At 35.8% G+C, this 17,509-nt stretch overlaps 1 protein-coding gene across 3 annotated transcripts; it reads right to left on the minus strand.

Annotated features, from left to right (window-relative positions):
- Positions 1–8,601: 8,601 nt before the first annotated feature.
- Positions 8,602–16,429, minus strand: LOC130748369 (60S ribosomal protein L9-like). 3 transcript variants are annotated; one of them, XM_057601591.1, is made up of 4 exons: positions 16,196–16,429; positions 15,778–15,900; positions 15,597–15,667; positions 8,602–8,620 (listed from the first exon to the last, which is right to left on the minus strand). In XM_057601591.1, the coding sequence occupies exons 1-4, from the start codon at positions 16,427–16,429 to the stop codon at positions 8,602–8,604; spliced, it is 447 nt and encodes a 148-aa protein (XP_057457574.1). The 3 variants fall into 3 exon arrangements, 1 of the variants encoding a protein (XP_057457574.1); XR_009022661.1 differs by lacking the exon at positions 8,602–8,620 and having other exon boundaries at positions 15,639–15,652; positions 16,138–16,253; XR_009022660.1 differs by lacking the exons at positions 8,602–8,620; positions 16,196–16,429 and having other exon boundaries at positions 15,627–15,652; positions 15,778–16,129.
- Positions 16,430–17,509: the final 1,080 nt, after the last annotated feature.

Genomic DNA, 17,509 nt, shown 5'->3' on the forward strand with positions numbered 1-17,509 from the left:
TGATTCAGACGACGATCATGCTAGCACATAGTTTTGAGTGTTGGTATGAGCTCCTCGAGTTAGGATTAGTGTAGGAGTAGAGTTTTAGCTCTGACAGTCTTGCTTCATTTGTTACTTAGGGGACAGGGTAGATCCGCCTATAGCTTTTTGTGTGGTTTCCTTACGGGAATCACAGAGAGTTGGTTGGACTTAGGAGGTCTTATTTTCAGGCCATTGGGTCAGCTGATTCTCAGTTTTGAGGGATGGTGTTGCGGGCACTTCACCCTTTTCATTTGGTTTGTATATATTGCCTACGGGCGTCGCACTTTTCTTTCCGTCACTGGAGGTTACTCGTGACGAGGTTGTTACTTACAGCGGGGGCTGTTTATATATTGTATATTAATTCTATTGCTTTTCGCTTTTGGGTTATATTTAATTCAGTCTTGTCTTAGTTATTATCGAAAAAAAAAATATTTCACGTTTTTCCGCATTAAGTTTACTTTTGGTTACTAAAGTGACGCCACCGAAATCGGGGTGTTACATTACCTGTGCAGACAATGACTTAATTTTGAAGCTTCAAGAGATGCTGCATAAAACATTTCACATGAAAGGTCTTGGACAGCTAACATACTTCTTGGGATTGGAGATTCATTATTGGTATAATGGTATATTTTTAAATCAGCAAAAGTATATTCAAGATCTTATTTCATTGGCTGTTTTGAATGGAAACACTTCTGTGGACACTCCTATGGAAGTAAATGTCACGTTTCGGAAAGATGAGGGAGACTTGGTGGATGATCTTTATATAGAAGATTAGTGGGAAGACTTATCTACTTGACAACAACTAGACCAGATATTGCATATGCAGTTCATCAAGTTAGCCAATTTATGTCCTCTCCTAGGCATTTGCATCTAGCTGTTGTTTGCCGCATTATCCGTTACCTACTTGGCTCCCATACTCGTGGAGTATTTTTCCCCGCTTGCTCATCTTTACAGTTGGCAGCATACTGCGATGCTGATTGGGCTGGTTGTCCTGATACTCTTCGGTCAACTACAAGATGGTGTGTGTTTCTAGGTGATGCATTGATTTCTTGGAAATGTAAGAAACAAGATCGTGTTTCAAAATCCTCTATTGAAGCTGAATAACGCGCCATGTCTTCAGCCTGTGTTTCACGAACGCACCAAACATATTGAAGTTGACTGCGATTATATCCGGGAAGCATTGGACAGCCGAGTTATTTCTCTACCATATATATCCACAAATCTTCAAATGGATGATGTGTTTACTAAAGCTATGACGAGACAGCGACATCACGTTCTTGTGAGCAAATTGCTACTGGTTGATTTACCAGCATGAATTTGAGGGGGATGTTAATGTTAGCAGGACATTAACTATTGATTATTAGGCTAGTCTGTTGCAATTAATATTAGGCTTAATTGTAAGTGTTATATTTTTCTTGTGTAATTAGTTTGTAACTGTAGCCTTTCTTGTAAGGTGCTTGTTGTGGTACCTTACTTCAGGTTAAGGTATGGTACCCTAAATGAGTTAGTCTAGTAATAAATACTCATGTATCACATGAGTCAACAATTGTATTTTCTCAATAATGTATCTTACGATTAATGGCGTCGATTAGATAGGTGTTAAGCCTCTTCCTTGATCGAAATCATGTCGCTCAGACTCAATGTTAAGGTCGAGACTCACTACAACCTCTGCAAGGTCGTGGTGGACGTCAACAAAGGTTGTCGGGGGACAATTGAGTTGCCCAATGAATGAGAGTACTATTGAGACTAGAATTATAACATTGAGAATTATAAATTCAATTATAACATGTCATTAGTCTACTGAATCACCTAATATGGGTATCACACCCAAAAAATATTGCGGGTACCACAGAATTCACCTTCTTGTAATTGTAGAGTTAGTGATTTCTACCTATTTAAGATAGCAAGGCCAACTAAGAGCCATACAGTTTTCCAGAACAGATTTCTTGTTATCTATATATCTTGTCATCTTTTGATCTTTGACAACCACCACCACCTTTCTCTCAATCACGAGCCCTAGAGCACCACCACTGTTATTGATCTCCATCTCTTGTACAACCACCGTAGGCAGCCTTGAGCATGCGAACAGCCACCACCGTGGGTCTTCGAGCAAGCACGACGCAGCACCACCATCGTCTCTTCTCCTCTGTCTCCGGGGAGTGAAACCATGACAGAATAGTGCAGAAAACGACGAGAAAAAGAGTGGGAACGGCGACGTCAACATCTCTCTGGTTTTCCGGCCAAATCCGGCCGCCAATGGAGAAACCAGGGGCACCACGATGATCCTCGCTGTGATCAAATGATAATTGCAAAGTTTATATGTTCTCCCAGTTCATAATTCCGTTTTCAATTTTGCTTTTCATTTTTCCAATGCTTTGAAAAATTTAATGAGGCGAAATGTGGATTAGTGTGTGTGCCCTAGACTTGAAGTATGAACTCTTGAATTGTTCACTATGATACAATCTGGTTTGTTCTTTATTTTGGTCGAAGTTAACGAGCCTCCTTAGTTGCATAACATATTAAAAGCCACTGGTTTTGACTGTGAATGTAAATCTCCCAAGATACCTGCACTGTTCATGACTTAATATCAATGTAACCTATGTAAGTATGTGATAGCCATGCTTGTTTTGAATAATGATGACAACAAAGAATCCTTACCCTAGTACTTTGCCTGCTTTTACCTTACACTTGATGAATTGAATTTAGTTTTTGTTAATTCTTGTTGTTTACGTACTGGAAGAAGACTTAAACTTTTAGTTTCACATGTCAATATCTGATTATTGTTTATCTATTTCGGGGTAACCAAACACAATTGAAACTTTAGAGGAAACTATTGTTATATCTATCCTGAGTACAAGGCCATGCGAGAATTAGTAACTTGAGGATGACACAAGAAATTCGTAAGTCTCCTCTAAGATTCATTGTTAGACGAATAAATTTACACAGTGAGCTACTTGGAGGACTTATTTTAGAATTTAGAACCAATGTTTATATGCAAATGCAAGGATAGACTTTAGGTGCCTAGACTTTAAAGTCTTTGATTTTACATAATTGTGTCACTTTCAAATTTCTCGATGACTAAGATCTTAGTTTATGATGACCTTTTATTTAAACCTAGCTATGTGGTTAACCTTTATTTGGAGACTTAATTATGTTTGTGGAAGTTTTGGGACAAATGGGTGAGCTATGAAAAGTTGGAGGCGGAATCTTGAGTATTAAGAAGTTTAGGGGTTGGTTATAAGTATTTGGTTGTAGAGGATTAAGATTTGAATCCTTGGAAGTTCGATGACTCTTATAATTAAGTGATTAATTGGGGACCAATGTTCAATTCGTGAACGTTGATGATTCTTTTACCAATAGGGTTTTGTGGAAACAAAATAGAGATTCGAGGAAGGGTTTTGTGTCTACATGTATGTAACAAGTTTAGGTTTAAAAGAAATGATTCGACCGTTTTGAAGGAGCTTAGAGTCGACCGATTGTGTCCTTTGATCCTATATGCTACGTGTTTAGAGGGACAATGGGATACAAATTTTGATTACTTACGAGGTTGAATCATTGGCTAATGGATTAAGCTACTTAGAAGTCTTTGGACATGTACATGATCATTAAAGGAGAAGGTTGTTCGTTTTGGAGGTCTAACTGTGGTTTTTATGAATTCCGTGATAAGAGTTAGTGAATTTGATCGATGAGATGCAAGATTGTGACATTAGAATTGTGTAGTTGTATTACTTGTATTATTGTGTAGTTGAAAGGATGCACGGAGGTGGTAGCCGTTACGACGGTAGTGGTGGCGGTGATGGAGGGTAGAGGTTCTGGCGATGGTTGTAGAGATAGTAGTGATGATGCTGAGTAGTGGCGACAGTGGAGGGAGGTGGTTGTGACGGTATTGGTGGTGGTGGTGGTGGGTCGTGGTAGTTGAAGGTATGAAAAACGGTAGAAAGGGGGGGTTTGAATAACGTTTTCAGTATAAAACTTCCACCTTAAAGATTTTGACAAATCTTTCGAGAACTTAAGTGCTAAAGATAAGAGATAGAAAAGCACACAAGGATTTTATCCTGGTTCACTTGATAAATCACTCAAGCTACTCCAGTCCACCCGTTAAGGTGATTTCTTCCTTCTTAGAATGAAGGCAATCCACTAATCAGGTAAGAGTTACAACTGCACTTGAAACCTACAAGTGACTAACAATTACACTGACTTAGCTCACACTAAGATTCACTCTCTTAGTCTTCTCTAGGATCCGATCAACCTTGATCTCCTAAAGGAACTAAACAAACTGTTTATCAAAGAATTGTTTACAAGAGATTTGCTTCTAAAAAGCTAATAGTAAACTCAATGAATTTCAGATGAAAGAAAACTTAGAAGATTTTGAATATGTCTTGCGTATGTGAATGCTTCTAGCCGTTTCTTTCAGTCTTCAGCCTCTTTATATACTCCAAGGATTAGGGTTGAGCGTTGCATGAGAAATGCTACCGTTGGAGGGCAGTTCTGGAAAATCCAGCTTCTGCTGTGGCTGAGAACGTTAGGTAGGTCGTCAGGAAGGTACAGTAGCTTTTGTACTTGGATAGCGACTTGACCTTTAAACCTAGGAGACTTCTGATCAGGGGAATGCTTCATATTGGAACTTGTGAAGCCGGTTGATCAGAGTCAGAGGGAAAGCCCAGATCCTCTGACCATTGTTTCTTCTGATTCTGAACTCAGAGGGAAGAACATGGTCTTCAGAGTATCTTGCTTCTGGACATCAGAGTTTCCACTAATCAGCTTCTGGATCTTCAGAGTCTTCTACACCATCAGAATATCTGAGCCTTCAGTGTTTCTTGGTTATCAGACTTTCTGGATCTTCAGAGCTTCTAGTGACTGAGTCCACATCAGAGTTTGTATAACTTCAGAACTTCTGAAGCTTTTCCACTGTTCATACTGAACATGGTGAATGCGAAAGCGTTGCTTGGGTCACTCTTTATACACAGTGCTTCTGATTTGTGTGAGATTGAGTTGAGGTCAGAGCCTGTAAATAGCACACTCAGAAAAACACGTTAGAGTACCACAATTGTTCATATCAAAAGGTTAACTTGTAATCATCAAAACATAGAGTTGTACTACTAGATCAAAACTTGATCTTACAGTAGTAGGTAGTGCGATGATGGCGATCATGGTGGAGGGGGGTGAAGACGGTGTTGGTGGTAGTGGTGGAGAGTATTATGGTGGTCGCAGTGTTGTGAAGACGGTGTTGGAAGGTGATGGTGATGATGGTGGTTGTTGTGGCAATGACGACGACGATGGTAGCAGTGGTGGCAACAACGTAATGGCAGTAGTGGAGTGTGGCGGTGGTGGTGGTGGCGATGGAGGAAATGGTGGTGGCGACGATGGAGGGTAGTGGTGACAGTGGTGTTGGAGGGTGGTGATGGAGAGTGATAGTGGTGGGTGGGGGTGATTAAATATTTACAGGTAGCTTATACATCACACTCTTACCATGTCTTATTCATCATCTATATGGTGAATTAAATAATCTATCATTTTAATGCATAAGAGTAGATTGATGAATAAGCATATTTTTTTTGATAGGCTGATGAATAAGCATATACAATATAATGTTAGCACCAAACAATAAATAAGTCCTAATGTACTATATAATATGCTGATTTTATTTACATTAACAACAAAACAAAAATGGATAAGTCATTTCTCTGTTTATAACGGGATGAGTCAAGAATATAAGCATTTAAGCATTTTGTCTTTAATATATTTTCTTATTTGTAGTTAAGTGGAAGGATAATATAAAGCATGAAGTGGCTCAAGAAGATTGTACCCAATATGTTAGCATAGAGTTTGATGTTAAAAATATGTTAGCATAGAGTTTGATGTTAAAAATAATTCTGATGGGATTAGGCCAATCAAATTACCTAGGGATTGATTGAGGAGGAAGTGGTGGAACCTTGGTTGGGGAGGGCTTTGCTTGTCAGGCGTAACGAGGGTGGGTTGGGGGTCCAAGTATCATTTTTTAGCCCGAAAGAGGTCCTTACGAAGGCACTCTGATGCCTAATTTAGTGTTTGGACCACACAAGAAAATATCAATGTTATGAAGAATAGATAGCGTACATGACGCCTCTTGTGAGAGAGCCTTATATACCCGTTCGTAGGAAATGAGTAGCTCAGGGGTGTCATGAGTGCCTAAAATCTGGGTGCACATGGAGTGTTGGATCCTTCTTAGCCGCCAGCTATCCACAGTGATTTAACAACCAATGGTCTCTTGTTAGTGAGGACTAGATCTTGAGCCTCACACCTACTACCTAAAAATAGGTTATAGAGTCAGTGATGGGATGAGTGAGGTCATGAAGATCTCAATAAAAGCAAATTAGATAAGAAGATTATGATATCTCAATAATATGTTTGCTTAAAAGGAGGCTTTTAATAGGATCAAAGATTATGAAGGAAAATTTTCTCGTAATGATATCAGAACCGGGGTGTTTAGGACACATCACCATTGATCGAGCATCAAGTGGAAAATATGTTGTTACATCTTTTGCAAAAGAACATAATCAGGAGCATGCAACCTCTAATAGCAAGCAGAAATTGCCCACACAAAAGAGAGTTTTTGTCTCTCAAGTTGTTAAAGTTGAAATGACAACTCGATATACTATACGCCAAAAATTAGTTTTTAAGTTTAAGTCGACAACCTGAAAGAGAGAGAATGTTGGCTGCACTGCTAAAGATATCAACAACCATTTCAATGTTCTGAGAGGTTGGGGAAATGGAAGAAGATGAAGCATTCTATTTCATTCCTTCAAATCAAATTAAACAAATAACTAATCTTCTTCTATGAAATTCAACTTGATGTTGATAGTCAAATAGCCTCATATGACCTATTAGTCATGATAGCCTAATAGTAATGATGTCTATTAGGTATTAATGACTTAGTGATTCTATGTACTGGATAGTGAAGCTTGCTGCTGCACACTTCTAAGTTTAGAGACCTTTCATATGGCCTATTAGTCTACCTGTAAAAGGTTGTAACTGATTCATTAGCAACATTGTCAGACAACCACTTAATCCCAAAAGCTTAAGCTGTTGGGTAAGGGCCACTTTAATGGTTTTATATTATATTCTAACACGCCCCCTCACGCAAGAGCCCTTTGGGCTTGAAGCGTGGATAAATGCACAGGCCCACCTACCATGTGCTTAATTAAATTCCACTTTTTAATTAGAAAGTGAGGGGAGCAAGGATCGAACTCTAGACCTCTCGGTCATAGAGGCTCTGATACCATGTCAGACAACCACTTAATCCCAAAAGCTTAAGCTGTTGGGTAAGGGCCACTTTAATGGTTTTATATTATATTCTAACAAACATTATCCGAAAATTTAGTGGTTTGGTTTGTTATTACCTTCTCTTTTCTTGTTCTGTGTTGGGTGTAGTTATCAATTTTTCAGTTTATCAATCTACTTTGTTGACATGCTCTTCAAATACTTAATTATTTAAATATAATTGTTATTCCTGCAAAATATATTCTCAAGAGGTGGACCGTGGACTAAGCATGCTCGAAGTTGATGAGTATCTTCTGGTAATAGCTCAAATTCATAACATAATCACAGCTTTTTTTTAATCTCATCTAAGTGTTGTTTGCTGGACAACTGAGAATCTAGACAAAGGATAATTTAATGAGAAGACACATTCAGGTATAGGTAGCTCTCTGTGCTCACTTTGTGGTCTTGAGGATGAATCTGCACTGCGTCTTTTTTTCACATGTCCTTGTGTATGGAATATATGGTCCCTGGTTTTATCCTAGCTTGGAGTCTTGTTCACGTTCCCAGGCTCCTGCAAGGATCATTTGGTACAATTTGTGGGGTTGATGCCGGGTTCTAGGAGGAAAGGGTTTCATGGCTATTTAGCTCTCTGTGATTTGGCATATTTGGCACGGTAGGAATGAGGTGATTTTCAAAAATGGCAATTTTGATCCTGAAGAGCTATTTGATAGAAGCAGAATACGAGCTTGGGAATGGTTGAAGGTAAAAAGTGGTAATTTCGTTTATTCTACTTTTGAATGGTATAACGAACCTATCTCTTGACTTGATGCTATTTGAAGGGTGGCTCTGCTATCTTGTTGGATTTGTTTCTTTCTGTTTTATTTAACAGGAGTTGGTTAGATATCAAATTGTTTCAAATTGGGTTCGGAAGTTAAGGTGGCTTGTGTTACTCTAAAGCATTCTTTCCAGGCTACTGCGTGATTATTTGTGAAGGTTGGGCTTATCCCTTGAAGGCTACGTGGAAGAGGGACCTGTTCTATTGTTGCCACAAATATGGAAGTTCATTATATTAGTTTGGAGGTTTTGAGGGTCACTATTGCTGGTTTCAAGTTGTTGCCAAATTATTTTGTTAATTTGGGGTGGGTATCTTGTAATTCTCCTTGGAAATTATCTTTGACTTTAGGTAAGGGTACTCTTTTTCCTTCACTAGGTTATCTCAAGGGATTTTTCCTTATAAGGTTTTAATGAGGCATTTTCCCTAAAGTCTTTTTCCTTGGAGAGGGTGGGTTTCTTAGGCTATTGGCAAGTTGTCACTGAAATTACTATATATTTTGCCGTTTTTTATTTCTCTTCTATCACTCTTGTATTGCGTTGAAGTACCCCTTGTACTTCACTTCAATATAATTCTTATTGCTTACCGAAAAAAAAACTTACAACAAGGAGAAAATTATCAAAGAAAATTCAAAGATGATTCTTCTTTGCAAGAAAAATGGTGGAAGTTTGCATTGAAGCTGATTGTACAAGTGTGGGTGATGTGAATCGGCAAACTAATGAAGTATATAACACATATAAGCAAAGGGTATAAAAAAGAAGGATAACACATCTCAGGTAGAAAAAAAGAAGACAGTGTACTTATAAGTATAGTCCATTACGACACAATCATTCTTGTAGCATACCAGATCCATCTATTTAGATACTATAATACAATGGCTAGTCTTTCTAATTTTGTCCAAGTTAAATTGATTATATGCTGCCTTATATGAATTTAATTTGCTTTTGACTATTGTATATGCAGAATTCGCCAATTTTACAGAATGGTGTAGCTAGATCATACATCCCTTGATATTAATATGACACTAGTTAAATTAGTGTAACACATTTTTCTATATTCACCCTATAAATGCATGTTGTTTTTACTCAAAATTAATTATTGTTCTACATTTTTTTTTTGTTTTTTCATTGATCTCCTTCAAATCTAGTGTACTAGTAAGGTCCGGGAAAATATGAACATTTCCATTTTTTCCAGTCAAGAACAGGGCGTCAAAATAAGGACCTTAAAGAGTGTCAATGTCATGCCCTTTACACAACAAATTAAACATAGAGCTTGAGGCCTCATGTTCAGAGTTTCAACTTAGTGAGTCTTCAAAATCATAGAACACAGAGGACCAAAAACAGCGCATGCCTAGGACTCTAGGAGAACCCGTTTAAATAATAGAACATGTTCTCTTGCTCTTATGTGGTTTTTCTTTTTTTCATGTGACTATGTGTGTGAGAGAGAGAGAGAGCAATGGTATTTTTTTTATAAGTAATGTTATTTGTTAGTAAATTAGTACAAATTATCTTTTCTTATGATTCGAACCCTGACCTTTTTGCAATTACATTTAGCTTAACCATGTGAGCTATTCATCCCACTCGAGAGCAAAGATGTAAGGGAAGAAGAAAAAAAGCCTTGTCTTTGGCTCATTCAGTTCCACTCCCACTTAAGTCTTAACTATCATCACACGAGGATCTGCAACTTTAATTAATTGCGACTATTGTTCAGCCTCTTTCTACCTTCAAGTTGAGTAGATTAATTATTTTGATAATATCGACCACGCGTTGTTGTTTGAATTTTTTGTTTCATTTAAAATAAAAATCCTCTTATGCAAAGAAACGAATTTATAATTTGGTGGTGGTTCGCTTGAGCTGTTTTCTTGGAGGGGAGGCAGAGCCTTGTCTATTTGGTTGCCATTTGTTTGTTGTTTCTGGTTTAATTTGTTGGTAGGGTTTCGTGGTTATTTTTTTTTTCTTTGGTTTGTTGAGGAGACTTTTTCATTGTTTAGCTCTTGGCTAGTTGGTGTTCCGTTGGCTCTAAAAGCCTTACCACCCGAAGAGGTGGTGGCCTGCACAATAGAAAATGTTATAAGCAGACATTGTGTCATCAAGCAAAATGATCTGTTCTAGGAACAGACCACCCTGAAATGATTTGGAAAGTGTTCGAACAGCCCACCAAAGCGCTAAGAGAACCAGGTAAGCACGATGACATCAAAGTCAACTGTGTACGCGAAAAGTCCACTTAAAAGATTCCCCACTTACTTGCAGAGAAATCAACGTGCACATCATACTTATAAATATAGGTTTTGTCATTCATTTACGTAACATGTTATTAATTCTTAACATTTATGAGTTCTTCGTAGACTATGAAGTCTCTCTTTACTTCTCTCTTTACTTCTCACTGACTTGAGTGTTAGAGTGTCTTTCGCTCAAGGCAAACGTCTCAGTCATCTCAGGCCAACACCGAGCACGGGGAAGACGTACACTCCAAATTCTGGAAAGAACAGTTGGTGTCCTGTGTCTGACTATTGTACTTTTATTCTCAAAATTTTATATTTACAAAAAAAAAATATTTAGTGTAAAATTATGGAATTAAAATAATCATATATATATATATGATTATAGTGATTAGTGATTAGTGATTTCCAAAACTTGGAAACAGACTTGAATTGCATGAGGGTCTTCACCGGGACCATGCTTGACGGGTTGGGTACGCTTTTTCATTGTTGTGGGAAGAAAATTGTCTGAATCAAAGAGGCTCATAAAACAACATTATATATACTACTTAGTAATCACAAATAATATGTTTCTAAGGGATTTGTATCTTTTAATATACTTACTCAATTTCCTAATATGAGATTTATTTGATGAATTAATTAGAGAATTTACGATTCTAGTAAAAGAAATTTAAATTCATTAGGAATTATCTATACAATTAATATATCATTAATAAAATATTCAATTACAAAATACATCTGTCATTACATTTATAATCAATAATAACTTAACAATGTTGGTCAAGGGGTCTGTAGGCCAGCTAGAACTTTGTAAAGATGACGATATAAATTTGAGAAATTCTTTTATTGGGAGAGAATACAACAGTTTTTCAAATGCATTTACACTAGTCAAATTCCAAATAATATTTTCTTGATCGTGTTGTTATTTCCCGATGTACAAAAAAAAAGAACATTTACCGATGATATTGACTAACTATTTCTTGAGTTTAAATAATCAAAGCACATTTAATAAGATTTAATATTGTAAAATTGAATTGTAAAGGCAATAAATGTAAAATTCCTTCAACATTAATTAAAATTAATTACTAAAAATAAATAAAATTAAATTAAATATAATCAAATAATATTATGAATCATTAAATATGAAATAGTAAATAGTAATTAATAAAATTTAATTGAAATTTGAAAATTAATTATGATTGGAGTAAAATTTTATAAATTTATTTAATAATATTTATAATATATATATATGTATATATAAATACATTTAGAAAAAAATTTATATCATTAAATTATTAAATAAAAAATATCATAATAAATAATCACTATTAATTGATAATAATGATAAAATAGTATATATTATTAAAATCAATTAATTACCTTGTTGACTGATAATTACTTAACTTGAAATATTTTAAATACAATAAATAATATAATATTTAATATAATGTAAAAGTAATTATTACATTACTAAGTCTTAAAATTATTCGATTATATATAAATTATGAACAATAAATTTAAAAGTTTGGAAATAATCAAATAATACCATGAATCAATAATTTATAAGTTCAAATGTTACATTTAATTATATAAATATTAATGAAAATTGACTTGACCAAATAATCATGAGAAAATAATTATAATTTGATACAAAATTTATAAATTCATCATTAGAATATTTATATTACTTAATGTAGTAAATTTTTTTTTGATACAAGAGTCGAATAAAAACATGAAGAAAAGCAAAAACAGAAAAGAAAAAAAACCGCTAATTCCTAATGAAAGTAGTTCCTAGCGCATCCGCCAAAAGCAAAGGCTCAAGCTCCAAGAGTTGACCAATTATTAATTATGATTTTTAGTGAAAAAATTTAAATTCCTTCAAAAACTTATATAAAATTTAACTATCATATATAATGGGACATATAACTACGATTAAACTATCAAATTTAAGATAAGCATTGATTAAATTTACTTAATATTAGAAAATTGATAATAATTTAAGATAAAATAATTGATTAATTTATGTAATAATATTCATATTCTTAAATATATATTGTTCAGTTATAAATACTACAAATAATTTTTTTTAAAGTGATTTTAATCAAGAAAAATGAAATGACTTCCCGCTCAGTTAGGGCATGGTAACCCTGGCGAGCTTTTTCTCTAGCACGAGACGGGAGGGGTAGGCAAGATAGGAGAGTGCAGAGGGAGGACGTGGATCGAAGTGAGCAGGATTCATCACGGAGGCAGGCGTGGGATTGACACATGTCGTTTGCTATTTTCATTAATGGTCTAGGAGAAGATGTTTAGTTGGCAAAAATATTCTCTAAGGTAGTAAATTTAAAAGATGTTTAGGTTCAACATCGAAGGTGTAAGACCCGGAGTTAAATAATTTATTTATTTAATTTTCATACATTATAGCGACACGTACTATTTTATTAATTATTTGTGATTGAAATATTATTCACGCCACGATGGTGGGAAATACCTTACGGAATATTTTTCTTATATCATAGAAATTATTTAAATGATAATTAACTCTAAAATATTTTATTTTATAGAGTTTCTTTGAAAATAGACATAATATTATAGTTTTCTTATATTTTACTCCCCCGTACTTTTTATAAGAAACTCTTTGACAAAATCACACAAACCAAGGAAAGTAATATTTTTTATAAAATAAACCACTATGCTTAATTCCAATGATGTTTTTTTTCCTTTTCCCAAGAACAATCATGCTAATTACCACAAATGGTGACAATACTTATTGGGTGTTTGCAATTTCCCTCCAAATTTTTACATGGGAAGTTTGTCTCTTTGCATTGGAATTGATTATTTGACTTAACACTACTACAAAAAGTACTTTTCACATCAAGCGAAAAGTACTTTTCACATCGGGTATACAACCGATGTAAGCAAAGCTGATGTGGTATGTCCCCACCTTTTCACATCGGGTACACAGCCGATGTGAAAACTACACATTTCACATCGGTTTATGCCGCAACCGATGTTAAAAGTATGTTTAGTAATTTCTTTTTCAAATCTGCACGTGTATTTCACATCGGTGGAATCAAATACCCGATGTGAAAACTACACATTTCACATCGGTTTATGCCGCAACCGATGTGAAAAGTCTGTTTAGTCATTTCTTTTTCAAATCTCCACATGTATTTCACATCGGTGGAATCAAATCCCCGATGTGAAAACTAGACATTGCACATCGGTTTATTCCAAAACCGATGTGAAAAGTCTTTTTTTTAAAAAAAAAAACAAAACCAGTTATGTTTGGAATAAATTAAAAAGTCATACCTAGCACATTTTCCATTCAGAAATAGCTCATATAATTAGCTCATAACTAATTTAACTTTCCAAAGTTTCAGTTATAGAAAGTGAAGTAGCACACACTGTTAACCTAACATAGAAGGAAATGAGAGAAAGTGGATGAATATTATTTTCATTAACTAACCATTCATTAGTACATTGCACTAACTATCTCTCAACCAGTATAACTAGCTCATTCATTACATAATGAATCTAATGAACAAAAACTGCAAGTATAGATAAACACATACCCTTAATTTAGACTTTCTACTAAATACATGCTCCAATCTTTTTCCCCATAACGATCTTTTTCACCACCTACATATGGAAGAATATAAGAATAAAGATGAGGGAGAAATAGAGAACTAAATCAACAAACTTCAGCTTTCTCATTTATTTACATTGATCCATTGCAAACTTAACTTTTCTACATAGATGCAGGTTAAACAATTGAAAATTAAAAACAGGAGTTAAATCAGGATGGCTAAAAGAGAATAAAAAATTGAAAAGCAAGAAGCAGCTAACACTGAAATTGTTAAATGACAGAAAAATGAAAAGCCAAATACAAAATGATGCAGGTAAACAGTTAAGGAGTGAGGGATGTGAATTTCTAAAATGACAATTGAGGCCTGCAACAATAAAAAAACTCAGATCATGCTTTTATGGACATGGATGAGGCTCTGTGAATTTTATGAGCAAACGATGATTATGAAACTTTGGTAATCAGAATTAGCAGCATGAAGGAGTGCTTATTTTTTGCAAATAAAAAAAAACAAGAGAAAATATTTGGGTAAATGTGAGACCTCATAAAATAATCTGGCCAGAGACAGTCACCGATGTGGGAGAGGAATCAATATCAATATAGCTAAACGAGTGGCAGTAGAAATAGCTAAACGAATTCCATCAAGTTCAGGTCTAGCGATCACTTAACAACCCAGGCGTGATCTGTATAACAACCAAAATTAGTCTAAGAAGAACTTTGGGGAAGAAAATGGAAAATAAAAATTTATGTTCCTAAGTTACCTGGATAAGAAACCTACGTTTCAAAAAGCCCAAAAGCTAGGTCCAACATGTCATTTTCCTCATCAGTTGGATCTTCCAATTTATTGTATTGTTCTACGTCCTGCACAAAGTTCAATAATTTAACTCTTGTAAGTGGAAGACCGTATTTCAGGAAAAATAAATAAATTAATCTCAAGCAGCAATTTACTGCATATATCACCCATGATGTACCATGACTATAACATGGCAAGTTGAACATGCAAGCGAGCCTTCACGTATTCACTGCATTTATCATATACAGTACAGTAGGAGTGATGTTTAAAACTGAATCATAAAAAAAATTATAACGGTCATCCAGTGTCAATAGATACACTTCCAGCTGCAATAGTACTGATAACATAATTTCTATATAAAGAATACTAAAATTCATGTATCAACTCTCAATTACCAGTGTCTTTGTGAGCATGATTACGAGAAAAAGCTTGAGCATCTCTCAGGCTTCCTATAATCTCCACATCAATGGGTTCTCCAAAGGTTTCTTTTTAAGCCAACGGGTGAGTATATCACATAAACGCTTGAGTATCTTTCAGGCTTCCTAACAGGCAAGCACAACATACACATTACTCTTCTTAACTTTATCAACAAGTATCAAGTACTATATAGAATCAAATATACAGATACATGTCTCAGAAAAGCATAGGGATGCCTTTACACCAGCCTACCCTTCCAGCAACAAATTCAGAATTTGTTCAGATCATACACATGTTTTCCAGCTAAATGAAACTAACCATGATTCTTAACAGTTCTAGAAATAACTCTCACACACAACTCTTTTCAAATAACCACCACTTTTATCTCTCTTCAAAAAATCATTCTCTAGCTAGGAAAAAAGCAAGGAATTCAAAATGAGCAGTTAAACAAACAAGCAAATTAGAAATTAAGATCACTGAAAATGAATATTACTCGGTCCCCTTCTCACTAACATAAATACCATCAAGAAACTTCCTGATATCCTTGTTCTTAACATGGCATTTATGTAACAAAAACAACAAAATAACCAAAATTAAAATCCAAGCAAGACAAAAATTAGACAACAATAAAGTCAGGCATTAGCATGTATCCATAGAATGAAAAAAAACTGTACCTGATTGATAAGGGCACATGACCTAGAAACAAGCTCAATGTCATTTCCATCGAAAACCAACTCATCCTTCACCTTCTCAGATCGCACAATGGAAACTCCATCAAGCATATCCACTTTCCTCACCTAATCACACAATGACAAAATCCATAGTTCAATTAATCAACAAGAAAAATCAGACTTGAATTACCCAACTAAACGAACAAACGAATGCAAAATTAAATTACTTGAAAAAAAGCACATTATTGACACAAATGCACAGTTCAAAGTTAATAAAAAATAAAAAATGATCAGCTCTTAACCAGTTAAACAAACAAGCAAATGAGAAACTAAGATGACTGAAAATGAACATTGTTATCTGACCCATATACCAATCTTAACGGAAATCATCAAAGGAGTTGAACATAGGGTTAGGGTGAACGAAAAGTAGAAAGCTATGGATCTTGATGCCCTTGTTGTGATTAGTGATGCTAGCATTGATGGGAAAATGGGCATAGACGAGCCTCATCTTGTGGGTACCGAACCATGCCTCGATCTTGAGCTTCTTCTTGCCGTTCTCATCGGTGATGAGCTGGAAATCCCCGCGAGGGCCTTCAACCTTGATGCTCACGCCGTCGGGGATGTCCATGGTCTCTGATGAAAAGATCTTCTTCATTCTCTGATGAAAGGATTTCAAACATAAGTCCAAAATGAAACAGCACAGGTACAAATTGAACTATTATGACTCAGCAGTTTTACCCTACACTAAGTTGTCGAATAATTATTGTATTACTATGTATTGCAATCACATGGACATTAAAACACTGAATCGTTCCAATCAACTTCAGCAGGTGCAGCAATGGAAGCCATGGCCTGCAAAATCACCGCATACCCATTACACGCAACACACATAAACAACAAAAGGGAATCGATTTTGCGAGGTGAATGGGAAAAGGGTATTGTTGGATTGAATGAAAGGTACCTTTTGAACGCGAGTGGAATCGAACTGGCGATCCTCGACGCCGTCAGTGAGCTTGTCGAAGGCTTTGCTCTGTTGTTGCATGTCCTTGGAATCCAGCATCATCTCCACTCCTTCTTCTGCTCCCTCCATTCTTCTTCTTCTTCTTCTCTTTCGCTCGCTTCCACCACCACTGTAAACAAGATGCCCTAGCTTCTATAGCCCCAGATCCTCAACGCGGTCAGTGAGCTCTTGACAAACCTCTGAAATTGTTGAGCGAGGGAGAGGCGGTCGACGGCGGAGAGGAGGGAGAAGAGGGGTTTGGATTAGGGCAGCAACCCTCTGAATCAGAACTCGTTCGCGTCATCGGTGCTGGTGTGGCCAACGATCGCAGGCCACTCGAGCGGATTAGGCGAGGATTAGAGGAGGATTCATGAGAAGGCGAGGGCGACGGCGATGGAGAGCTTCAGAGAATCGGTGGTCTGAAAGTGAGGCCGTGGAAGGAAGGAAGGAGAGCTTCAGAGAATTGGTGTTTAGGTCATGAAAGCAAATTAGAGATTCAGTGTTTGTTTGTGAATTTGTGATATCTTGAAAGACTTTTCCCAACGGTTATACTACCACTAATGTTAAATATATTTCATCAAAATTTCAAAAATGCCACCGTGTTTAGCTTTCACATCGGTTATTATATTCACCGTTGTAAAAAAGTCTTTACTAATTATTTTCCACATCAGACATATTCCCAACTGATTTGAAAACTATCATAAAAGTTCACTATAATTTCAATATTGCCACTGC

Source organism: Lotus japonicus, chromosome 3 (genome assembly GCF_012489685.1).
Source record: "Lotus japonicus ecotype B-129 chromosome 3, LjGifu_v1.2".
Lineage (NCBI taxonomy): Eukaryota > Viridiplantae > Streptophyta > Magnoliopsida > Fabales > Fabaceae > Lotus > Lotus japonicus.

What these genes read in the sequence shown, in the direction of transcription:
- LOC130748369 (XM_057601591.1), bottom strand. Translation starts at nt 16,429, where the DNA reads ATGAAGAAGATCTTTTCATCAGAGACCATGGACATCCCCGACGGCGTG. An exon ending in TCCATAGCTTTCTACTTTTC is followed by an intron (nt 15,901 to 16,195) that starts GTTCACCCTAAC and finishes TTGTGTGATTAG; the next exon opens with GTGAGGAAAGTGGATATGCT. An exon ending in CATGTGCCCTTATCAATCAG is followed by an intron (nt 15,668 to 15,777) that starts GTACAGTTTTTT and finishes TTTTTGTTACAT; the next exon opens with AAATGCCATGTTAAGAACAA.